The 25,444-nt window shown below is 45.2% G+C and overlaps 1 protein-coding gene across 5 annotated transcripts in view; it reads right to left on the minus strand.

Annotated features, from left to right (window-relative positions):
- Positions 1-395: 395 nt before the first annotated feature.
- SMC1A (structural maintenance of chromosomes 1A) overlaps positions 396-25,444 on the minus strand; it is a 63,586-nt gene continuing 38,537 nt past the window's right edge. For 2 of the 5 annotated variants that reach the window (XM_065537959.2, XM_005593645.5), the window contains 6 exons: positions 22,984-23,140; positions 22,391-22,545; positions 22,117-22,268; positions 20,900-20,969; positions 20,499-20,609; positions 17,838-20,067 (listed from right to left, as the gene is read on the minus strand). In XM_065537959.2, coding sequence (XP_065394031.1) covers positions 19,984-20,067; positions 20,499-20,609; positions 20,900-20,969; positions 22,117-22,268; positions 22,391-22,545; positions 22,984-23,140 — 729 coding nt within the window. In that variant the 3' untranslated portion in view covers positions 17,838-19,983. Of the gene's footprint in view, positions 582-4,651; positions 5,836-17,837; positions 20,068-20,498; positions 20,610-20,899; positions 20,970-22,116; positions 22,269-22,390; positions 22,546-22,983; positions 23,141-25,444 lie in introns of those variants that run through there. The other 3 variants (XR_006695413.2, XR_001487678.3, XM_074029830.1) reach the window with 3 other exon arrangements.

A 25,444-nucleotide genomic window follows, 5' to 3' on the forward strand; every position in this document is an offset into this window, starting at 1 on the left:
GCTCGGTGGCTCATGCCTGTAATCCCAGAACTTTGGGAGGCTGAGGTGGGCGGATCACTTGAGGTCAGGAGTTTGAGACTAGCTTGGCCAACATGGTGAAACCCTGTGTCTACTAAAAATACAAAAATTAGTTGGGTGTGGTGGCAGGCACCTGTAATCCCAGCTGCTCGGGAGGCTGAGGCGGGAGAAATGCTTGAACCTGGGAGGCGGAGGTTGCAGTGAGCCGAGATCGCGCCATTGCACTCCAGCCTGGGTGTCGCAGTGAGACAAGGAAGGAAGGAAGGAAGGAAGAGAGGGAGGGAGGGAGGGAGTGAGGGAGGGTATGATGAGGAACCATGGTGGTCCATCAGTTAAAAATCCTTTCAGCTACAAGTAACAAAAAACTCAACTGATAGTGGCTTAAACACATATGGCTTTATTTATTTTTTCAGTTAACAGGAACTGTGGCACGGGTTCAGCTGCTCAATGATGCCATCAAGAAATTGGGCTCTTTCTGACTTGCTCCCTTCACATGTTGTCTTCTTCCTCGTGCTCATCCCCACGTGGTCACAAGATGGCTATCACAGCTCCAGACGGCATGACTATATTCAAAGCAGAAAGAAAGAAGCAGACAACATCAGCTATGTGTGCCTCTGCTCAGGAAAGCAAATACTTTTTCAGAAGGCCCTCAGCCAAATATCTCACTGGCCAAAGCCAGGTCACGTAGTCATCCTTAGCTGCAAGGGAGGCTAAGAAAGTATCTGGCTCTTCAGCCTCTGAGTGGGAGGTGGCAAGGAACAAGGGATTTGGAAGTAGTTGCCTCTAGGGAGCAGGACCAGCAGTGGGAAGGAGTAGGACAGGATATTGCTGGGTTTTATTAGGTATATCTTAGCACTGTTTTATTTTTTTAAGTATGTATATGTATTCCTCTGATAAAAATTAAAAATTAGGCCGGGTATGGTGGCTCACACCTGTAATCCCAGCACTTTGGGAGGCCGAGGCGAGCGGATCACCTGAGGTCAGGAGTTTGAGACCAGCCTGGCTAACATGGTGAAACCCTGTCTGTATTAAAAATACAAAAATTAGCCAGGCATGGTGACACACGCCTGTAATCCCAGCTACTCCAAAGACTGAGGCAGGAGAATCGCTTGAACCCAGGAGGCCAAGGTTGCAGTGAGCCAAGATTGCGCCACTGCACTCTAGCTGGGCGACAGAACAAGACTTGTCTCAAAAATAATAAATAAAATTAAATTAAAATTAAAAAATAAAATGTTATGGTTTCTATGAAAAAAGAAATCTTAAAAATAAATGCTGGTAATAGTTTTCTATTTCCAGAGCAAAGGATAGCAATTCACCTTGGAAGCAAACTTACCAGAATACGCTCTTTACTTAGACTGAGGTATCTCAGGTATACATCTACTGATCTTAGAGACAATTGTGCTATCACTATTAACCTGAATGTGGCCGATGGAAACCAGGACAGCTCTGTGTAGCAGTTAACACTGGTTGACTGTGGTTAGACAGTCCTGGTGCAATTTCCTGTCTGCCATTTATTAGCTCTGTGACCCTGGGCAAATGACACCCGGGAGCTTCATTTTCCTTGTTTATGAAATGAAAGTAACTCAAGTGCCTGCCACAGAGTAAGCACTCAGCAGATATCCACCATGATTAGAATGTTAAATGTTCTGTGTACTGATATTATCTGGGTGTGCTTTATAGTACTATGCTTCCACTGAGTTAATTTTTTATCCTAAACATGAATTGGGACTAGATTCATGTTTAGTCCCAATTCATGTTGGGACTAAAATGCCCAACTGAAAATTGTTTGTTTTTGAGAGATATGTGTGCATATTTTTTCTCAGGCCTTTGCTCACAGAAGATACCCCATTGGGACCACATCAGGAGACATGCAGATTTGAATTGCTATTGACTCCTGTTGGAGGAAGCACTGTAAAAAGGAATGAGGCTGGATTGTTGGCCCTACTACATACATGGTTATTTAACTTTAAAACAACCTACTCTGTGACATGTGCTGCTGAGTACTGTGATGGCCTCTTATGGGCTACGGAGCCGAGATCACCACTGTGAGGCAGGTGTGTTAGAATCCCAGAAAGAAAATTGATATGGCGAGTGTTACATGGGAGCAGGAAATGCAGTTGGCCTGGGAGTAGAGAATGCGAAAATGGCCTCCTCTCTTTGATGCCACGGTGAGAGCTGGAGACCTGGATTGCCGGCAGGGAGCACATGGCGAGAGCCATATGGTGGTGGAAGACAATCTTGCCCACACATGGTATGAAACTGGGAGGTTATGGAGAGGGACAGCCAGTAGGCAGTGTTCCTCAGAAAGGCATAAGTGACCTTCTCCTGGAGAGGTTATATCTGGTATCCTTTGAAATGTTTCCTGTCTGGCCTGATAATTATCTTCTGTTATCTGTAAGATGCCAGCAAAGTTCTATTAAGTACACATACATAGACGATACTTCATCCATTAAAAAAAAGAAGAAAAGGATGCTATGAAAGGGCATCTTTGGAGAATAAGAATGCTGAGAAATGAAAAATGACTGCCAAAATAAAGGTGTCCAGCAGAAGATAAAGTCAAAACAAGGTCCCATAATATAGAATTTAAAAAAACAAAAGACATGGAAAATACATATGTGAGAAGATAATCATCCAGGAGATCCAATATCCAACTGACAGGAGTTCTAAAAAGAACGGAGAAAGTAAGCAAAGAAATAAAACAGCAACTTCTCAGAGCAGGGGGACACGAGTCTTCAGATTGAAAGGGCCCACCCACCAGGTGCCCAGCAAAGTAGATGAGGGAAAACCCCACTGCTGGGCACATCATTGTGACATTTCAAAACACTAAGTATGAAGAAAAAAAATTAAGCTTCCAGATGTAGAGAAAACAGGTTGCCAGCAAAGGAATGACAATAATATTAGCATGTGACTTTTAATCAGCGACACTACAGTCTAAAGCAGTATCTTCAAAATTCAGAGGAAAAACTGTTTCTAACATAGAATTCTAAAGCCAAACTATCATTGAAATATGAAGGTAAAATAATGACTACATATTCAGATATGTAAAGACCCCAAAATTTACCTTTCTTAAGAAGTTACTCGAGGATGTTCTCCAACAAAATGTACGATGTGGCCAGGTGCAGTGGCTCACGCCTGTAATCCCAGCACTTTGGGAGGCTGAGGCAGGCGGATCAGGAGGTCAAGAGATGGAGACCATCCTGGACAACATGGTGAAACCCCATCTCTACTAAAAATACAAAAATTAGCCAGGCGTGGTGGTGTGCACCTGTAGTCCCAGCTACTCAGGAGGCTGAAGCAGGAGAATCGCTTGAACCCTGGAGGCGGAGGTTGCAGTGAGCCAAGATCACATCACTGTACTCCAGCCTGGGTGACAGAGTGAGACTCCGTCTCAAAATGGTGTGATCTCAGCTCACTGCAACCTCTGCCTCCTGGGTTCAAACGATTCTCCTGCCTGAGCCTCCCGAGTACCTGGGATTATAGGCATGTGCCACCACGCCTGGCTAATTTTTTGTATTTTTAGTACAGACAGGGTTTCTCAATGTTGGTCAGGCTGGTCTCGAACTCCCGACCTCAGGTGATCTGCCCGCCTGGGCCTCCCAAAGTGCTGGGATTACAGGTGTGAGCCACTGCGCCCAGCCTAGAAAAGAGATTTATTGTGAAGTTATCAGGTAGCTCATAGAAGTCTGGAGAATCAGGCTGAGAACATGGAGTGGGAGCGAGGAAGGCAGGCAGCAGGAACCACAGCTAAGGGTCCACTGTAGAAACAGCCTGGTTAGAAAGCTGCTGTTGGCACTGCTCCCCACACCGCTCCTACCAGTGGACCTTATCCTACTGGCACATGCCCCTGCAAAGGAGCTCCAACCATCCTCACATGTGTTGTTTTGGTTTATTTGTTGTGGACTTCAGAGTTTAATCATAATCTGCAATTCATGGCACATTATCACCAGTTCACTGAAGGCTGCTCTTTTACTTTATTTGTTCTATTCTTCTTCTTCCCCATCAGTCCCTATCCTCACTCTCATTCTCCTGCCCAACTTAGTGAGCCTCTCCAGTGTAATTAATGTATGTATACTTTCAATCCATCTTCCATATGTTTATTTATATGCATATCCATGAAAATACACAGTGTTGTTTTACATTTCTGTAAATGGAATTGTGCTATAAATACTATTCTGTTTCTTACTTTTTTCTCTCAATGCTGGGGATTTTAGAGATCTATCCATGTGGCTATATGTAAATCTAGTTTATTACTTTTGTTTTATAGTTTTCCATCCTATGAATATTCAGTTTGTTTATCCTGTCCTATGGTGGTGAACACCTGATTGCTTCTGATTCCTCACTACCACAAACAGTGCTGCCATGAACAACCTCAACTATATTTTCTTAAGACCTGTGTGAGAATTTCTCTGGAATATATGCCCAGAAGCAGGACTGCTGGGTTGTAGGGTATTCACATACTTAATTTCATGGGTGCTGCCAAACTCTCTCTGGAATACCCGTGCCAGTTTACATTCCAACTCACGGTTGCCCTTTTCCTCACATCCTCATCAGCCCTTGATAACATCTGGCTTTCTACATGTTACCATTGCTGTAGTGACTTCTCACCATTATTTTAATTTCATTTCTCTAATTATTGGCAGAGTTGAAAAAGCTCTTAATATATTCAAGTTTCCCCTTGCATAAACTCAAGTTTCCCCTTCTATAAATTACTCTTCATATCCTATGCCCATTTTCTTATTGGGTTTACTATCTTCCTTATATATTCTCCTAATCTATCATCCTTTTGTTAATTTTGTATATTCCTGCCTTCTTTTTGTTGCTGGTTCCAGATTCAAGGCCATGAACAGAGTATTCAGCCCTTGTTGCCTGGCGGGCTGGGAAAGAAAATACCTGACCACCATCAGTTTCCATAGTGGGAAATAGGGCCATGCCTCCCAATTTGGGAGGGATTCCCCCAAAAAACAGAATGGGAAATTAGATGCTAGAGAACAGTAGAGTTCACTCCTTTGGTCATCCAACATCCACACATAGCCTTCCTCCCGTACTTATGCTTTTAAAAAAAGCTTCCACCTAATACAGTGCAAATATACCTCATATAAACCAAACATGCACCCATCCCCTTTCCAGAGTGAAAAAACTGAAAACATAAATTAGAATGCTTTCAGGGGCAAGCAATAGAAAACCCAACTCAAGCCGTCTTGAATAGTAAATGCAATTCATTGGCTCACTTAACTGAAGAGTCCACGGGCAGGGAGACTTCAGGCATGGCATGATCCGGAATATGGTTCCATTTCTGTGATTCTCTTGGCTCCACCTCCTCCATTTTTCAGCTCCATCCTCAGGTAGGCCTTCCGCATGTTCACAAGATGGCTAACAGCAGCAACCAGGCTACATGCTTCTTTGTTCTTATCCAAGGGAAGATAGGTCATCTCCTCCCTCAAAAGCTGAATAAAAGTCCTAAGCCTCATTGTGATTGGGTCATCCCTGAACCAGTCATCACTGTGGCTAGGAGGGTGAAATTACTCAGATCAGTTTATACCAATAAAGGCCTACACCTAGAGCTGGTGGTGGGGTGAATCCCACTCACATCCCATAGTTGTTACACAGCGGGAGAGGAGTGGAATGGATGCTGCAGAACAACTACAATGTCCACTACAAGGGAGTAAACTAAGAAAGAGGAAGATATGGGGTCCAAGAAAGATTGGGTCCAACCCAGAATAATGAAGGGACGTCCCAGGATGACAGCTGCACCGCAGGCCTACAGAGCAATCAGTCCAAATTGGAACAGGAAGACGGAGGACTCCAGGAAGAAGGTATCTGGGAAAAAAGGGGATTCAAATGATTTTATACTTTCCTTGAGAATTTGGAATAACTTAAGAAGGTGATAAAGTCAGACAATGCAAGGAAAAAAAGAAAGACAATTAGAAACTCTAAGGAAAAAAAGCTGTATAAGAAAAGCAATGTAATCCTAATATACTAATTGGATCTTTCTGGAACAATATTTACATCATCATCATAATGTAAACACTTTATTGCCCTTAAACTTTTAGAATGACCTACTGGCAAAGTATGGATGACTTAATTATGGTTATAGAACAGAGTGTAAATATTATTAACCTTGTTAATATAAAAGTAAAAGTGCAGATGACAAGTTACAAGAGAGAAAAGGGAGAGTAAGTCTATTAGTTAAAGGTAGAAAGATAAGGAATAGAGGATATATAATTAGTGACATGGCTATATTGGAGGCATGGGAAAGGCATTTGTGTGGTATAAATAGCAGGAAGTTAATAGAGAATGACTAAAATTGAACAATAAAAGTTGATAAATAGAAAAATCTGTACATTGGCTGAGCACGGTAGCTCACGCCTGTAATCCCAGCACTTTGGGAGGCCAAGACGGGCGGATCACCAGAGGTCAAGAGTTCAAGACCAGCCTGGCCAACATGGCGAAACCCCATCTCTACTAAAAATACAAAAATTAGCTGAGTGTGGTGGTGCATGCCTGTAATCCCAGCTACTCGGGAAGCTGAGGCAGGAGAATCACTTGAATCTAGGAGGCAGAGGTTGTAGTGAGCCAAGATCATGCCACTGAACTCCAGCCTGGGTGACAGAGCAACACTCCGTTTCAAAAATAAAAAAGAAGAAAAATCTGTATATTATTCAGAGATAAAAAGATAATTACTGGAAAAAACAAACAAACAAACAAAAAAAACAAACAAAAAAAACAAACAAAAAAAACCCCAAACAGTTAAAAGTAGACTAGTAGATTTCCAGGTCAAGATGATAGACTTACCATGTGTTTTTCTCCACTTCCTCCTGAGACCCTGCTAAAATCATTGTAAAGGATTAAAAAGGGTATAAATACACAATGATGAAGAGAGTGGGAACAGGTCCATCAGCAAAAGAGAGATTTCAACAAATTTCTGGAAGATAGGAAGTAAATGGAGGAATGGTGACTGATGGAGCATGGTGGAGGAAGCCACAGCCTGGAGTATGCATGGAGGTGATGCTTCAGAGGAAGAAGTTGCTCTTTCTCTGCAGAAGCCTGGAGTGTCTTGGTCTTGACAATGCCAGGTATGATGAAGGATGGGAGTCAAATGTGGGGCTGAAAATAGGGAGTTTAATGGGAAGGCTGCATATCAAACCATGAATCCTCCTTCCCCTCCCTTGTGCACAATTCACAGCAGCCAGGTATCTACCCATTAGGCAAAAACCAAAGGGTTCTTCGCTAAGGCAATTGAACAACCTCAGAGAAAAGACGTTAGCATTCTGGCATTCAGGGACTCTGCAGCATAGCAAGTTAGCTCTCTAGTCATCCTAAAGGAAGGCCACCAGTTGCCTAACCCTGCCCCCATACACAGAGCTTCTGATCAGATTTTTATTGCTACATTCTTAAATATCAGCAAACAACTATGGATCACTAGGCATTTGAGAAAAGACTGCAACTTGAAAGAGACCAAAATAAGTAAACAAGGGAAAAAATAATCCAAATGAAATAGATATCTCAAAGGACAGAAAGAAATATAAAAATACCCTCTCTATCATTTTCAGATTCAAGATGATAGTACATCCATAAAACAAGAACAGCATGCAATAAGAAAGGAAAAGAGAACAAGAGTGAATACTAAGAAATTTAAAATGTGATTGCCACATGAAAAGACATGCAATAGAAGGGTTGAAAGATACAGTTAAGTCTTCTCTCAAAAAGTAAACAAAAACGAAAGGAAGAGAGGGACAAAGCTAGGGAGGGAGGGAGGGAAAGAGGAAGGGAGCGAGAGATGGAAAATAGGAGAGTGGATAAAAAATTACAAAAGATAAATTCAGGAGATCTAACATCGAACATTAAGGATTTCCAGAAAGAGAGAATAAAGGAAATGGAGAAAAGGAATATGTCTTTAATTACAAAGACATACTATGTGAGAATTTCTCAGAGTTAAAAGACTTCTAGGCCGGGCGCGGTGGCTCAAGCCTGTAATCCCAGCACTTTGGGAGGCCGAGACGGGTGGATCACGAGGTCAGGAGATCGAGACCATCCTGGCTAACACGGTGAAACCCCGTCTCTACTAAAAAATACAAAAAAACTAGCCGGGCGAGGTGGCGGGCATCTGTAGTCCCAGCTACTCGGGAGGCTGAGGCAGGAGAATGGCGTGAACCCGGGAGGCGGAGCTTGAGGTGAGCTGAGATCTCGCCACTGCACTCCAGCCTGGGTGACAGAGCAAGACTCTGTCTCAAAAAAAAAAAAAAAAAAAAAAAAGACTTCTAAATGAAGGGATGTAACAAATGACCAGCACAATGAATGACAAAAGATCTGAAACCTAAACACATAATTATTAAGTTTCAGAATACCAAGAATACAATTCTGAAAAAATAACAGGAGGCCAGTCGCGGTGGCTCACGCCTGTAATCCCAGCACTTTGGGAGGCCGAGGCGGGTGGATTACCTCAGGTCAGGAGTGCAAGACCAGCCTGGCCTACATGGTGAAACCTCATCTCTACTAAAAATACAAAAATTAGCTGGGTGTGGTGGCAGGCGCCTGTAATCCCAGCTACTCGGGAGGCTGAGGCAGGAGAATCGCTTGAACCCGGGAGGTGGAGGTTGCAGTGAGCCGAGATCACACCATTACACTCCAGCCTGGGGAACAAGAGCGAGACTTCGTCTCAAAACAAACAAACAAACAAACAAACAAAAACAAAAACAATAAAACAGGAGAAGGGATGGATGGAGTAGAAGTACTTTTCCCTATGCTTCCCACCAAATACAGCTAAAATTGAACTTGGACATTATGTATAAACACAAAAATCTGAAAGGTGGACAGAAGGCAACAAACCGGGTAGGGAACTTGGTAGCAGAGAAGTGACATACTGGTGAGTTCCCTGAGTTTGTTTTTTGTCTCATATATCCCAGACTTAGGGCTAGAGAAGCCAACAATTAGATAATAACTGCTCTAACACCACAGAAGAAAGCTGTAGTCCCACTCCTATCCACCAGCAAAGGCCAAGAGGGAAGCTTAGACTTCTACCCTTGCTAGCTGTAACTGGTTGTCCCCTCCCTTTCTGCTGGGGTGGTGTCAGAGAAGGTTGCACAGGCAGCTGGAACTCCCACTCCCACCTAGCAGTAACTAGGAAACCCTCCCCGTGAGGTATCAATAGAGAGTGAGTGGGGAATCTGGACTTCTACTCCCACCTGGCAGTAATGAGGCAATGTGCCCTCTCCATTGCCAGAGTGGTATCTGAGGAAGCAAGCTAAAATCGAGTATTTAAATAGCTCCAACATCTCACAACGCAATACCAAAAATGCCCAGTTTCAATCAAAAATCACTCATCAAACCAAGAACCAGGAAAATCTCAACTTGAATGAGAAAAGATGCTCAATAAACACCAACATTGAGATGACAGAAATGTTAAAATTATCTGACAAGAGCTTTTAAGGAACTATCATAAAAATGCCTCAACAATTTGCTTAAACATGCTTAAAACAAGTAGGAACTGTCAGCAAAAAAATAGACGACATGAAGAAGAACCAAAGGGGAATTTTAGAACTGACAAATACAAAAAAATCAAAAACCTCAACAGATAGGCTAACAGCAAAATGGAGAGGACAGAGGAAAAAAATCAACGATCTTGAAGATAGAACAATACGAATTACTCAATCTAGAAAACAAACCGGGGGTTGGGGGGTGGGAATGAACAGAGCCTCAGGGACCTGTGAGGCTACTATAAAAGATCTAACATTTGTGTCACTGAGGTCCCAAAAAGAAGAGAAAAAGTGATGGGGAAAGTTAATTATAAAGCAATGAGACTCAGACTGCTATCACGCATCTTATCATCAAAACTGAATGCTAGAAGAAAGTGAAACAATACCTTCAAAGTTCTGAGGGAAAATGACATTGCTCTTCAAACTTTATAGCCAAGTGTGAGGATGGAATAAAAATATTTTCACCATCCTGGCTAACACAGTGAAACCCTGTCTCTACTAAAAATACAAAAAATTAGCCAGGCGTGGTGGTACACGCCTGTAGTCCCAGCTACTCAGGAGGCTGAGGCAGGAGAATCGCTTGAACCCGGGAGTCGGAGATTGCAGTGAGCCGAGATCGCACCACTGCACTCCGGCCTGGGTGACAGAGCGAGTCTTTGTCTCAAACAAACAAACAAAAAATATTTTCAGACATGCAAAGACTCAGGAAGTCTACTTCCTATACAACCTTTCTGAGAAACTTACTTGATGATGTGCTCCATCGAAACAATGGAACAAGCAAACAAACAAAACGAAAACCTTGGGAATGAGCAAACAGTGGATATAACCACAGAAAGCAGTGAAGAGAAGCCACAAGATGACAGCTATGCATCAGATCTTAGAAAGCAACTAGTTAAGATTTGAAAAGGAGATTGAGGGCTCTGGGAAGGTCTCCTGAGGGGCAAAAAGTAGACTTGATTGAATTCCTAATGGAGATTTTGAGGGGAAAAAAAAAAAGGAATATATGATAAAGAGGAAAAACAGAATTAGAAACTTCAGAAAAAACAGAAAGCTGCTACAAGGAAAAAGCATAAAAAAGTACATTGCTTTGCTCTGCAATGAAGAATACATAGTCATATTAACAGCTGTTTATTGCTTTTCAACTTTTAGAACCCAACTATAGACAAACATAAAAAAACTCGATTATGATTATGGAACAGAATTTAACGTTATGTTTTGACAATATAAAAGACCAGATGACAGAAGCTGGGAGGTTAATGGTGAGAAAGGGGGCTATAGGAAAGGATATTCTCTCATCTAACAAAGTTCTAGTTTAGAAGTATTGTCTGTAGTTCATGGAACAGGAAATAAAGGCATTATTCAATAACCCACAGAAAAAACTAAACTATACTAGAAGCAGGAAGGAGTTGAACTTGATATAAATTATCTAAATCCTCATCTCTCAGCCCGAGCGCAGTGGCTCACGCTTGTAATCCCAGCACTTTGGGAGGCCGAGGCAGGTGGATCACGAGGTCAGGAGTTTGAGACCAGCCTGGCCAACATCATCAAACCCCGTCTCTACTAAAGATTCAAAAATTAGCTAGGCTTGGTATCGCACACCATTAGTCCCAGCTACTGGGGAGGCTGAGGCAGGAGAATCGCTTGAACCCAGGAGGCAGAGATTGCAGTGAGCCGAGATCGAGCCATTGCACTCCAGCCTGGGCAACAAGAGTGGAACTCTTGTCTCAAAAACACACACACACACACACACACAAATTAAAAAAAAAAAAAAAAGAAAGAAAGAAATCCTCATCTCTCATAGCAGGACATCAACGGGTAATGTCTGAAAGTAATGATTTTTTAAATGCCCACATATTATGGAGGTATGGAGATAAAAATCAGAATAAATAACTAAAAGTGGTTGCGAAAAGTGAGAGTGGGGGTGGGGATGTGTGGGGCAGTAGACTTTTGCTTTTCACGAGTCCGTCTGTAGTGATTTGACTTTACTGATTTGAGTTTTCTAAATAAGGTACATGGATTACTTCTATTTTAAAACGAGAAAAAAATTTTAAAAAGGATACTCCTGCCCACAACCCTCCTCCCCCCAAATTCCCTTATCCCTCCAGACCTACTGTAGCAGAATATAATAAAGTTTGGGAAACCTTGCAGTCTCTCTTCCTGCTTCTCCCTTAGGTGAAGCCTCTTTGCTTTAGTCAAAATGGAGTATTTGTTAGCCCAAACAGGGAATATTTATTCCCACCTTCTTATTTTTATGTCTCCCAGGCCTGGAAAGCCTTTCTTCCTTATCTCCACCAGTTGGAATCCTCCCTTTTAAGGCTCAGCTCAAATTCCACCTCCTCCAAAAGTCTTCCTTGTCCCCTGGTAGAACTCTCTCTCTCCCCTTGGGGGTTCCTACGAGTCTTCATTTATGCCTCTGATTATGACACTTAAATGTACTTTTTTCTTTTTTTTTTTTTTTTTCTGAGATGGAGCCTTGCTCTGTCGCCTAGGCTGGAGTGCAGTGGCGCGATCTTGGCTCACGGCAACCTCTGCACCCTGAGCTCAAGCAAGTCTCCTGCCTCAGCCTCCCTAGTAGCTGGAATTACAGGCATGTGGTACCACGCCTGGCTAATTTTTGTATTTTTAGTAGAGACAGAGTTTCACCATGTTGGCCAGGCTGGTCTCGAACTCCTGACCTCAGGTGATCCACCCGCCCTGGCCTCCCAAAGTGCTGGGATTATAGGGGTGACCCACCGCACCTGGTAAATGTACTTTTTGCAAGTACCTTTTTTTTTTTTTTTAGACTTACTCTGTTGCCCAGGCTGGAGTGCTGGGTTCAAGCAATTCTCCCACCTCAGCCTCCTGAGTAGCTAGGATTACAGGCACATGCCACCACACCCGGCATTTTTTTTTTTTTTTTTTTTTTTTTGAGACGAAGTCTCGCTCTTGTCCCTCAGGCTGGAGTGCAATGGCGCAATCTCGGCTCACTGCAAGCTCTGCCTCTCGGGTTCAAGCGACTCTCCTGCCTCAGCCTCCCAAGTAGCTGGGATTACAGGCACCTGCCACCATGCCTCGCTAATTTTTGTATTTTTAGTAGAGATGGGGTTTCACCATGTTGGCCAGGCTGGTCTCGAACTCCAGACGTTAGATGATCCGCCCGCCTCAGCCTCCGAAAGTGCTGGGATTACAGGCATGAGCCACCGCGCCTGGCCTAATTTTTGTATTTTTAGTAGAGATGGGGTTTCGGTATGTTGGCCAGACTGGTCTCAAACTCCTGACCTCAGGTGATCCTCCCACCGTGGCCTTCCAAAGTGTTGGGATTACAGGCGTGAGCCACCGCGCCCAGCCTGAAGTACATTCTTTAGGTCAGTGTTTCATGCTCCCAACCTTCTTTCACTCCAGCTACTAGAGTGGTCCTCCTAAATACCAATCTGGCCCGGTTACTCCCTTGCTTCAAACCCTTCTACAGCTTCCCATTGCTCAAAGCTAAGCTTGACTGCTTGGATTCCACCACTTCTCCCACTGCATGGGGTGATGCCCCGTTCCCCCCTGAAATCCATGCACTTTCACACTCTTAACTGTGCTTAGGCAGCTCCTCTGCTTGGAATGTTTTTTACTCCCTTTCCACTAATTCCTCTTTCAAGACTCAGTTCAAGTGTCCCATCCTCTATAAAGGCTTTCCCACTCCGGGGAGAACCATCTAATACTTCCTATATGCTCACTTTGCCTCACCTAGACTTCCATTATATCATCTTCCACACTTAGTGCACTTAACTGCTTACTTATCTGAGTTCCCAGTTAATCCAAGAATTCCTGGAGGGCATATATATCTTATTCCCAGAACCTAGCACAGGGCCTGACACATGACAGGAATTCGACATATCCTGCTGAACAAATGGATGGAAAAATGATGCATGAGTGAATACAAGAAAAAGCAAATGAACTGGTAAATGCTTACATTAATGCATGAATGAATAAGTGAGTCAAGTTGTGAGCTAGTGCATATATAAGTGAATGAATAAATGAGTGGATGAATGAATGATAAAAATAAGCCAAGTAAGTGAATGAAAGGTGCCTGTGCCCGTGCCAGTGAGGCAGGAAAGGATGAGTGAATTCCCACCTCTGTGTCTTGCTTCAAACCCACCAGGAAGACTTCCTGCCCTGCTTTCCACCCATCTAAACTGCACACCACAGTGTTAACCTCTTTTAGATTCCAAGGAACAAAGACACATTCAGGTTAGTGATGGGGATTTATTAAAGCATTCACAGGGAAATAAGGAAGACGACAGCTACACAGGCAGCCTCATGGAAGAACAGAAACTTGAAAATGGTTCATGATCCAAAGCAGCTCTAGAGCCTGGCTTATCTTGTCACCCCCTCAGCTGCAGGCATCTGTTGCTCCCTTCTCTAGTGCTTCCCAAATTGGTGACTCAACTCCTTTCTGGCTGTATTTATACTCCTCCTACTGCTACTGACTAACTTCTTTCTGCCCCCCTCGATGCTAGCCCATGGCTTTTCCTGCCTCATGGGTCCTGAAGCTTCACGGCTCCCGGGGCTTCGGTTCCTATTAATCCATGGCTTTTCTGCATTGTAGCTCCTGCTGCCTCTTCCATTCCTATTGTCATGTTGCCACATGGTTCTGGCTACCTTATGGTTCTTGCAGTCTCATTGCTTCTACTGTCTCATGATCTTATCTCTTCAAGCCTTCTGCTGCTTTGTGGATCTCATAGTCAGTTTTGTCTCATGGTTTCTGTTCCTCGTGGCTCCTATTGCTTCATGGCTTCTGCGTCCTTTTAGCCCATTGTTGCCTTGCTGTTTCATGGCTTCTGCCACCCTGTGGCCCCGTGATCTCATTATACAGATGTCTCATGACCTCTGCTTACTTATGGTTTCTGCAGCTTTCTCTTTGCTTTTGCTGTTTAGTTTCTGGCCACCCCTCATCCACCACTAATGCCTCATTAAATTCTAATTAACTGTTCACTACTTCTGACTATCTCACATTCTGCCTCCCTGAAAGATCTGGTTGTTTCATGCGTTTGCCATTTGATACATGCCATCCCTGTAAGGTGGAGTCCTTATGCCAGTCCAGCTAATAGGCCGCTGGCCAACATAGAGATTGGTTGCCCTTGAATCAGACACTATCCACATCTAGCTATCTGTGGCCAGGATTGTGAGGTCACATGGTACAGAGCATGGCAACTTATGCTAAAGAAACCCCTTAGAAGGGACTGCAAGCATGGCAGGTTTGCTAAGCGTTTCCACAAGGGGGCAGTGTAATTGGCAAGCATCTTGTTTGACCTGTCCAATATATCGACCTTCAAGGTTCAACCTAAGTCCCACCTTCTCCCTGACCACCTCTGCCTGTCCTGATCTACAACGGGGTATATCGAGATCAAGACTCTAGAGATGACATAGAAAGGAAACCTAGGTTCCATTTCTGACTCTGACACTTCCTAGCAGTGGGACCTTAGGAGGTTAATTCCCCTCTGAGGACCTCAGAAGGGGTTTGGGCAGTCTTCCCTTACAGGTCTGACATTCTGGGTATTTTACTGTAAGTTATTGTATAAGGGATGTGACTCTTACCTGGGAAAGCCCTCAAAAACATCTCTTGAGATAGGAAAGAGGGAGTCAGAGTCCTGGCTTGGAAGAGCCTTACTGCACACTGGAGGTGCTTAGCCAAGATTTATTGAACTGGATGAATGAATCAATGGCTTGTGGAGGGGTGCGGGGGGGCGGGGAGGGCAGTGAGAGACCACACAGCACACAGAATGTCTGTCTAACTTGAGGAATTCCAATTGCTGAGGAGGATGTAAGGAGATTCTGTTTCAGAGATGGATAAGGAAAGAGATGACTGGGATAGGGTAGGAATCCTGGCTATTCATGGGTACTCATTCTATCCTCTCAGTCACCCTCCACATCCAATAATCAGTCATTAAGTTCAGTTTATCATCTTCCCTTAATAGTTCACACCTTAACACCTCCAATCTATTCCCACTGGCCTTTGCCCTAGTGCAGGCCTCCTGGTCTTTTTCCAGGTTCCTAACTAATCGCCCTGTCTCCATTCGCTCTCTCACAAATGGATTCACTCATGCATTCATTCATTCAAAAACTTCACTGGGTGCCTGTTTTGTGTCAGGCACTGTGCTTTTTGCAGGGGCTATACCGGTAAGCAAAATATCTCCAGGCCCACCCTTGTGGTGCCTAAAGCTTATTCAGAGACAAAATGAGCAAATATAGTAGTGTAAGAAGCTTATTAACAGGGAAACTACAGCACGGGCACATATAGCATGAACATCTAACCTAATCTGTTTTCCATGCTGCTTGGCTAGCCAGCCAGAAACAGGTTAAGTTCACATCTGATCTGGAGTCCCCCTATTAAAAACCATTTCATGGCTCCCTCACTGCCTTCAAGCTATGCTTTCCAAATCTGGCTGTACCCTAGTCATGTGGTAACCTTTATAAGCATTCAGGATTCCAAATCCTCACCCCAGACTTACTGAACTTTTAGAGGTTGGGGCTCAGAATGCCCCACCTGTTTGTGGTATATAGCCAGTTTGGGAACCACACAGTCCTACAAGACAAATCTGAATTCTGTAGCCATGCATTTACGACCCTCTTCCAATCTGGTTCCTCTCTACCTTTTCCCCCACCCCAGGAATCTTCATGCTTCAGTATTTGTTTTGCTGTTTCTTGCCTTCATGTCTTCATGCGTACTGTTTCCGATATCTGGAAATTCTTTATACTTCCTCAACTGGCTAATTCCTACCAGCCCCTAAGACTCAGTTCAGGTGTCACCACCTAGACTAGAGGATGCCTTCTCTGAATCGTCACATAAGCTAGATGTTTCTCCTGTGCTCCTGTCACAGTGTTGATCACACTGTATGGTTAATGGCTGTTTTACAAATTGTTTCCCCAACTAGACAGTGAGCTCCTCAAAGGCAGGATCAAGATTTGACTCATCTTTGTGTTCCTGGTGCACAACACTGTGATTTCCAGAGGGAAGTGCCCAATTAAACTTAGACACTGTTGTGGAGTACTCAACTCCCTATAGCAAGGCTACTGCGTCCACAGTATAAGGGAGTCAAACTAGTTCCTCCAACAAGCCCTAGAGAATCTACTCGGATCCAGCCTGCTCTTGGAAACACTGTGGTGCCTGGCCTCCCGCGAGCACAGCCTTCACTGACAAGGGTTGCACTGTGATGCCAGGAGGTGGTGGGGCACGACAGGAGAGAGCAGGGGGCAAGCACTAAATAGATCCAAGTGGAAGTCTAGGCCCTGCCACTAAACCAGTGGAATCTCAGACAAGTCACCTCACCTCCTGGATCCTCAGGACTTAAGTCCCCAAAGCTCCTTTGTAGCACGTGTGTGCCAGGGCCTTAGCCTAAGGCAGCTCATGTAATACTTTTTATCCTGTGAGGTAGGGGTTATCTGGGTTATTATCCACGCCTACTGAATCAGATGTCCAGAGGCGGGACCAGAGCATTTATTTTTATTTATTTATTTATTTTTTGAGGTGGAGTCTCGCTCTGTCGCCCAGGCTGGAGTGCAGTGGCCAGATCTCAGCTCACTGCAAGCTCCGCCTCCCGGGTTTACGCCATTCTCCTGGCTCAGCCTCCCAAGTAGCTGGGACTACAGGCGCCCGCCACCTCGCCCGGCTAGTTTTTTGTATTTTTTAGTAGAGACGGGGTTTCACCGTGTTAGCCAGGATGGTCTCGATCTGCTGACCTCGTGATCCACCCGTCTCGGCCTCCCAAAGTGCTGGGATTACAGGCTTGAGCCACCACGCCCGGCCCAGAGCATTTATTTTTAAAGAGTTCCACATCCTTTGGATGTGGGGGTGCAAGCAGGGAACTGCTGCTTCTCATTATAAGCCCTTCTGTACTATTTTATTTTTTACCTGTGTATATATTGCTTTACTTTTTAAAAAGGAAAAAGAAAAAGCTTTACAAACGATTCTGATGTGCAGCCAAGGTTGATAACCACCTGTACAGTGGAGAAAGCACTTGAATGACTCGGAAGACCTGGGTTCAAATCTTTTTGGGCCTCAGTTTCCTTATCTGTAAAGTGGGGAGAATAGCAAAAGTGACGTTTAAAGGGCTGTGAATGATCTAGATACCAGTCAAATTGCTTCATATATATTTAATTTTCTCTTTGCTTCACTACTGCAAGGTAGGTGTTTATTATCTCCTTTTACAGATGTGGAAACTTAGGCTCAGAGGTGAAGTAACTTGCCCAAGTTTCTACAGCTAGAATTTGAACCAGGTCTGACCCCCGAATTGTGGCTCTTCCATAAAGGCCATCATTTGCCAAATTATGGCACACAGTACCACCAGTGGTACGTGACTTCTTTGGTTGAAAACAGACAAATTTATTTTGTTTTAATAGTTATGTCTTTTAATATGTATTAGAAAAATACATAATTAGCACACATCAAACCTGTGATTTCACAGATATCACTACTTGGGATGAAAATGATATAGGATAACAATGTTAGACCTCAGATCAACCTCAAGAAAAATACTAAGTAAATAGTACAGGAGGGCAATTTGGAAGTATTATTAAAAACCAATATATAAATATCCTATGACTTTGCAATTCCACTTCTAGGAATCAACCCTAGGTAAACTTTCACACATACACTTTCACACAGGCATAGGGATGCTCCTGTGTAGTATTTTGTAATAGCAAAACCTGAAAACAGTCTTAATGTCCATAATAAGAGAAATGCGTAAGTAAAATGTGGTAATCATATGATGGCAATCTATACAGCAATTACAGAAGATGTATTGAGCTACATTAAGTAACATGCACAGATCTCAAAAACATCGTTAAGCAAAGAAAACAAATTGCTAAACAATTCAATATACCACTTGTATTAAACACACAATATTTCCAATGGGTTCATATTATGTACGTACAAGCATTAAAACAAAGTCTCAATGGAAGTACAACAAACAACAGCCACTAAGAGGGAAAAGATCAAGAGGGGGAGTGGTTGATAGCTGAATGAGACTATCTTTAACAATCTAATTTCTCAAAAGGAGAATGAATTCATGCATTATTTGGGTAATTAAAATGGACTTAACTTTTAAAAAGCAAAAAAACAATACACAGATTAGAAGTGAAGTGTGATGGTGTACGTGAATGAGTAAAGGCTGAGCTCATCGCACCCGGCTTTGCTGCCTCTGCATGATCCTTATAGCTAATGAGGTTAGTTCCTAAAATGAACCTCACACATGTTAGGCTGGGATGTGGCCCAGGCTACCTCTCCCCTATTTCCTCACAACCCAGATTGGGGCTCAGGCACCCGGTTACCATACATGATTGAAGCTACAGGTTTCCTCAGGCCCTCCACTTACCAGGTAGACCCCATCAGTGCCCTGAAACTTTCCCAGTCAGCAGGGCATTCAGCACCTTCCAGATTTGAAGGCTTCTTCTGTCCCTAATAGCTGGGATCAGAAGCTCTCAGGGGTCCAGGCATGAGGGTTATATTCTGAGGGGTCGGCACCTAGTGGGCTCCACGAAGGGATAAGGCCTCCAGTGAGGAGCTTGACATCATTAAATCCTATGAGGTAGGTAATATTGTTAGCCCCATTTTACAGTTGAGGAAACTGAGGCACAGAAGGTCAAATGACTTGCCCAAGGTCAAACAACTAGTAAGCAATAAAAAGTGGGACCAGAACCCATAACTGTCTGTCCCCAGAACTCATGCTCTGCTCCTAGTGCCTGACCAAATCCTACCAATTTGTCAAGGTCTAGCTTAAATGTGACCTCCAGGAAGCCTAGAGGGGATCACCCTCTTCTCAAATTCAAAGTACATATGACATTCAGCTAACCATAGTCATTCATGAACCCATTGTATCTCCTTACTAGGAGGGTAGAGATCATGTCTGATTCAACTCTGTATTATAAGCACAGAGCCTGGCAAATAGAGGGTGTTCGGTATGTGTCTGATGAATACATAAATGAATGAATACACAAATGAGTGAATGAAGGCAGTTTCAGGTAACTGCCTAAGACTCCTATGAGGTCCTGAGTACCTTTGCCCAGCTCAGGGGTGCTGTCATCCTAAGCTCTCTTGGAATCAAATTCAGCCTAGGCTCCTTCTAAAACAAGTCTCCAATATCCTTTATTATTTTGCAAACATACTCACATGCACACATGCGGATACATACATACACACATACATACCCACACACACAGTGGGCAAGAGGCCCAAGGGGCCCACGATTATGGGTGATGAGGGGGAGGAAGGGGGTGTGTGTGATGAACAGATGGCCCTGTTCAGCTCAGCACCTCCTTCCAGAGGCCAGAATACTCCCTGTCGTTCAGGAATTTTTGCTCCAGACCTAACATCACCTCTGTTCCTCTTCATGCTTGACTAGCAGTGCCTAAATCCCATGACTACACCAAAAAGGGCCAGGATGTAGGGGGAAGGTTGGGAGTCAAATATCCAGAGATTGGGAGAGGGACAGCTTAGGGATCCAGACAGGGTGGGAGGGCAGAACTACTGCTACTGCTCATTGGGGTTGGGGTTGGCATCTGGGTACTTGGTGAGGTCGAAGGTCAGGACTTTGCTGATCACACAGTCCCCTTGCTGAAGGAGGAGGGAGAAAAAGAAAAATAAAATTGTAAGGAGAGAATTAAGAGGGGTCTAGTGCCCCAGGATCAGGGGCCTCAAACCCTCCTCCCTACATACCTGCCCAAAACCCAGTCAATGGTTCTCTCTGGGTGTGAGAGGATATGCTCAGTCCCATGTGCCTTCTCTCCCTGCCTACTTCTGTACTCTCCTCCTTTCTCCAGTCTGGCTGCCTCTGCCTACCTTTCCACCTGTCCCCAAATGCAATGGCCCTGCCTGGCTGGGCTGGGTAAGCCTCCAGAGGCAGGGCTCCAACAAGCCCAACTGGCCATTCAGGACCTGATTCCCTATGCTCCCCCACCTCCTTTCCCCTCCTCTGCAGCCTTCCTTTCCTGCCCTGGGAAATCAGGCAGGGAGTAGGGCTGGCTCCTGAGCCAGGCCCACCCTACCTCAGGATAGACTCCAATAAGGCTCTCGGCCTTGGTGTAGAACTCCTCCTTGAGAGAGATGACGATGGCCTGGAAGTTGCAAGTCGACTGCTCCTTGATGTAATTTGCCACCTGTGGGAAAGGCCGCCAGGCACTTAGCAAGGCTCAAACCTTAACAGTCCCCTGTATTTTCCAGCCACAACCAGAAGGCAGAAGAGGCAGGGTAGGGAGAGGAAGGTGGGGAAAAGAGAGGTTGAGAGAAGGAGACTACTGACTACGACAGCATGGATGACTCTGGGCCCAGCCTCCCAGGCACAGAGAGCAGGCAGCAGGAACGGCTAGGGCACACTCAGGAGTTGTTCCCTGAAACCCAGCCCCGACCTGGGGGCATCCCTCCCAGGCCCCACTTTCTTTGCACCCACCTTGCCAATGTTGGTGTTATCCAAGGCAGCATCGATCTCATCCAGGACGAAGAAGGGGGCTGGCTTGTAGCTGGGAGGGAACCAGTAGGTGAGCTGACACTGAGGTGGGGAGGGGGTGGCAAGGCGGGGTGGGACAGCCCCAGGACCCATCAAACAGGCCAGCTTCCCACTCCACTTCTTCAGAGACTAAAAAACCCAGGTCTCAAAGCTGCCTGAGCCCCTACAAGCCAACACATCAACAAAGCCCTCCCCTCTGCACTCAGCCCTGTGTTTCAGGTTCCTACAGAATCACAAGAAGACATGGTTCCCTCAGGAGCTTCCAGGCTGGCTGGGGAGCTAAAGCTGTCCAAGGTTTTAGTCGTAATGATCGAGCTACCTAGAGGTCCACCCCATTCCAAACACACGCCATCACAGCATGCTCTGTCATGCCTCCTTGCCTCTGCACATGCTGCATTCTCAGCCTAGAATGCCTGCTGGTCTCCCTGGCAAACTTCTACTCATCCTTTACATCTCCTGCTCAAGTGGCACCTGTCCTTAAAAGTCTTCCCTGGCTTACCCACACCCTCCCCACAGACTGGGTTAAGTGTACCTCCTCTGTGTATCCATCGCACCCATGCTCACCCGGTTACAACACTTAGCACATGTCTGTTTATGCGTCTGGCTTCTGCTAGACTGTGAGCTCCTCGAGGCCGGAGACCCTGTCTGATACATCTGTGTACCTAATCCCTCCGCAGGGTCTGGTACAGAGCAGCACTCAAGAAATTGATGCTGTACAATCAAGCAATATAAGCTGCAGGAGTCAGACTCAAGTACTGGCATTCAGGAGGGGAAGGTCAGGGTATGACACAGTGATCAAGGAGGGCTTCCTAAAGGAAGGGGAGGAGAATGAGAAAGGGTGAAGGGGTGAAAGGTGATGATCAACCTAGATTTACATGGAAAGGGATTATTAGCCAGCAACCTTGTGAGCAAAAGCCTGGAGGTGGGACTGAATACATGCAGAGGCCGGTGAGGGCATGCTGAGCGGATGAGGGTGGATGGGGAAGACAGGTCCAGAAAAACCAAAGCCAGATACGCTGCAGTAGATAGTGAAACAGGGATGCAATCCAGATTCCACCAAACTATCTTCACCTTTGCAGATCTCTGTGTATCCTTGGGCCCCAGAGCCTCTGGTGGCCTCAGTTCAGTCTTCGTCAACTGACCTAGGGGATCAGCCTTACCTGTGGATGGCAAAGAGCAGGGCCAGAGCTGCCACTGTCTTCTCCCCGCCTGATAAGTTGTCCATAGGCCGGAAGCGTTTCCCAGGAGCCACACAGTTGTAGTTGATGCCATCCAAGTAGGGCTCTTCAGGGTTCTCAGGGCCCAGGAATGCCTAGGGAAAGGCAGATGGGTCAGGATCTGTATCTGAGTCTGGATGGAGATAGGGACAGGAAGCCTAGAGGGAAAGATAACTGAGGATGGTAGCAGCTGGTTGGGTAAGGGGCTCCAGCCTACCTGGGCACTGCTATTGCGGGACAGGGCTTTATAGATCTCATCAATGTTGGTAGCCACAGATTCAAAACAAGCATTGAAGCGGTCAAAGCGCTCCTTCTTGATCTGTTCGAATGCCTGCTTGGCCTTCTTTGCTCGCTTTCGGGCTGCTTCAAACTCTGCCAGAAAGAAAGACACGTGACCCCTCAGTGCCCTGGAAAGAAGGACCTGCAAATGACAATCCAGAGCAGGGACATCCCACCAAGAGAGAGAGGAATGCCTGAGGAGGGTCCCAGAAGGATCTGTATCCAGTGGACTGGCCACTGGATACAATGCAGAGGAAGAAACAGGGGCCTGCAGCCACACAAATATGGATTCCTCCCTGTGTTCTACCAGCAACCAGCTACGTGACCTTGAACAGGTCATTTACCCTCTGGGAACCTCAGCAATTTTCTGTTCTATAAAGCAGGTGTAATAACCCCTACTGTTTAGGGCTCCTGGGAGTTTTAAGTAAGAAAGCATGTCAGAACAGGAACTGCTGTGATGTACAGCAGGCCCGTGGCATACCTTTAGCCTCTTGTCCTTATCATAGGCCCAAGTAGAAGGGTAAATCTTACCATCTGAGGTCTCCTGGAACTTGTCTCGGACACTTTCCAGCTTTTCCATGGCCTTCATGTTGGGGGCGGCAATACGCTGAAGCACACTCTGCTGCTCATTCAGCTTCTGCTGCAGTGTGTTCATCTCTTGCTTGATCTCTTCCTCAGCCTGGGCATCCTGTAAGCCCCAGGCCCAGCAACATCAAGAAGGGCCTGGCCCCTGTGCCCAGGCCCCCACCGAGAGATGACTGAGTGTGCCCTGGGTGCCTGCTCCTATATGGAGGGCAGGTTCTTCTTCTCCAGCTTGGTTCCTTCCATCAGATCCTACCCATAGTAACCATTTCCACCATCTCTGGAAATTATAGGCTGAGGCTGCTTTCTAATCTCTAGCCCTTCCCCCAGGCCCTGCCGACCTCTTTGTCTCTCAGGAGGAGCAGTTGGTGGTGCCCCTCTCTGGCTCTCAGCCCAAGCCATGAGCCAGTACCACCCCAGGGTGACCTGGAGGCTCCCACGCTGGCTGCCCTGGACTCCACTTACAGCTCCACAATAAGTAAGGCAATTCACGTTTTCTGCTTAGATCACTACATTTGAGCAAATTCCATTTGAGTTTAGTTTTAGTTCTTATGGATATTGCAATGCATGTCTGGGCTTGTGCCTTTCTGCCACTTTCAGTCAATAAATATTTACTGATTGCCTACCAAGTGCCAGCCACTGGGGCCATCCTGTCCTGTGAGCCCTGGTTTCTGTGCTCACAGAGCTCAGGGGTCTAACAGAGGAATGCAGATAAGTAAACAACCAGAATACTGTAGGATGAATGTGAAAACAATGATAAGCAGGCAATGTTGAATCAGCTCACAAGAAAGACACCTAACTCAGAGATCAGGAGATTGATAGTTCTTGAGTGGTGAATGTTAGTACTATTATGTTTAGTGAGCCTAGGGTATTTTAGGTATAAATAAGTATAATAAGTAGAGGGAAGGATCCCACTAGTATATAGAATAAGAAATATGTGACCTGCATTGAGGCGTTCTGGTTGGTTACCTCATCGGGTGATAAAAATTAAGGTAGGCTTCCAGGAATATGTTTAAGCTAAGGACTACAGGATGAACAAGTGAAGACAGAGAAAAGGAATACACTTTTTTTTTTTTTTTTGGAGACAGAGTCTCGCTCTATTACCCAGGCTGGAGTGCAATGGCATGATCTCTGGTCATTGCAAGCTCTACCTCCCAGGCTCAAGTGATCCTCCCAAGTAGCTGGGACTACGGACACACACCACCATGCCTGGCTAACTTTTGTATTTTTTGTAGAGACAGAGTTTCGCCATGTTGCCCAGGTTGGTCTCAAATTCCTGGGCTCAACTGATCCACCCATCTCAGCCTCCCTAAGTGCTGGGATTACAGGTGTGAACCACCATGCCCGGCCAGGAACAGACTTCTATGCAGTTGGGAGCATCACAAAAAGTAGCCAGGGGAGGTTGCTCATGGTCCACTCATCGAATTGAAAAGAATTCAAAAGAGAAATCAAGCCAGGAATGGTGGCTCACGTCTTTAATCCCAGCATTTTGGGAGGCTGTCAGGAAAATCGCTTGAGAATAGGAATTTGAGACCAGCCTGGGCAAAACAGGGAGACTCTGTCTCTACAAAAATAAAAAAAATTAGCCAGACATGGTGGCACATGCCTGTGGTCCCAGCTCCTTGGGAGGCTAAGGTGAGAGGACTGCTTGGGCCCAGGAGATCGAGACTACAGTGAACCATGATGGTGCCACTGCACTCCAACCTGGATAACAGTGTGAGACCTTGTCTTAAAAAACAAAAAAAACAAAAAACAATATGGCAGTAGTAGCAATTGTGTGTGTATGTGCATGCGTGTGCATTGATGCATGTGTACAAGTGTGTTGGGGGAGGGCACAGAAAGAAAAGATGCTACATAGACAAGTAAAAGCCAGATTACGAAGGGCCTTATAAGGTTTAGACTTTATCCTGAGAAAGGTGAGGTACCAGTGAATGATTTCAAGAATAAAAAGGACATAAACATAGGTATATTTTAAAAAGTCCTTATGAAGAACTCTATACACTACTTCGGAGTGGTCTCCAGGATAGGTTTTTTTTTTTTTTTTTGAGACAGAGTCTCACTCTGTCGCCCAGGCTGGAGTGCAGTGGCGCGATCTCAGCTCATTGCAAGCTCCGCCTCCCAGGTTCACGCCACTCTCCTGCCTCAGCCTCCCAAGTAGCTGGGACCACAGGTGCCCGCCACCACGCCTGGCTAATTTTTTTTTGTATTTTTAGTAGAGACAGGGTTTCACCATGTTAGCCAGGATGGTCTCAACCTCCTGACCTCGTGATCTGCCCGCCTCGGCCTCCCAAAGTGCTTGGGATTACCGGCACGGGCCACCGTGCCCGGCCCCAGGATAGGTTTTTAAGTCAAATATGAAAGCTACACAATAGTGTACGCTATCTCTTATTTAAGTGAAGGTAGAGGGAAT

This window comes from Macaca fascicularis, chromosome X (assembly GCF_037993035.2).
Source record: "Macaca fascicularis isolate 582-1 chromosome X, T2T-MFA8v1.1".
NCBI classification, from domain to species: Eukaryota; Metazoa; Chordata; class Mammalia; order Primates; family Cercopithecidae; genus Macaca; species Macaca fascicularis.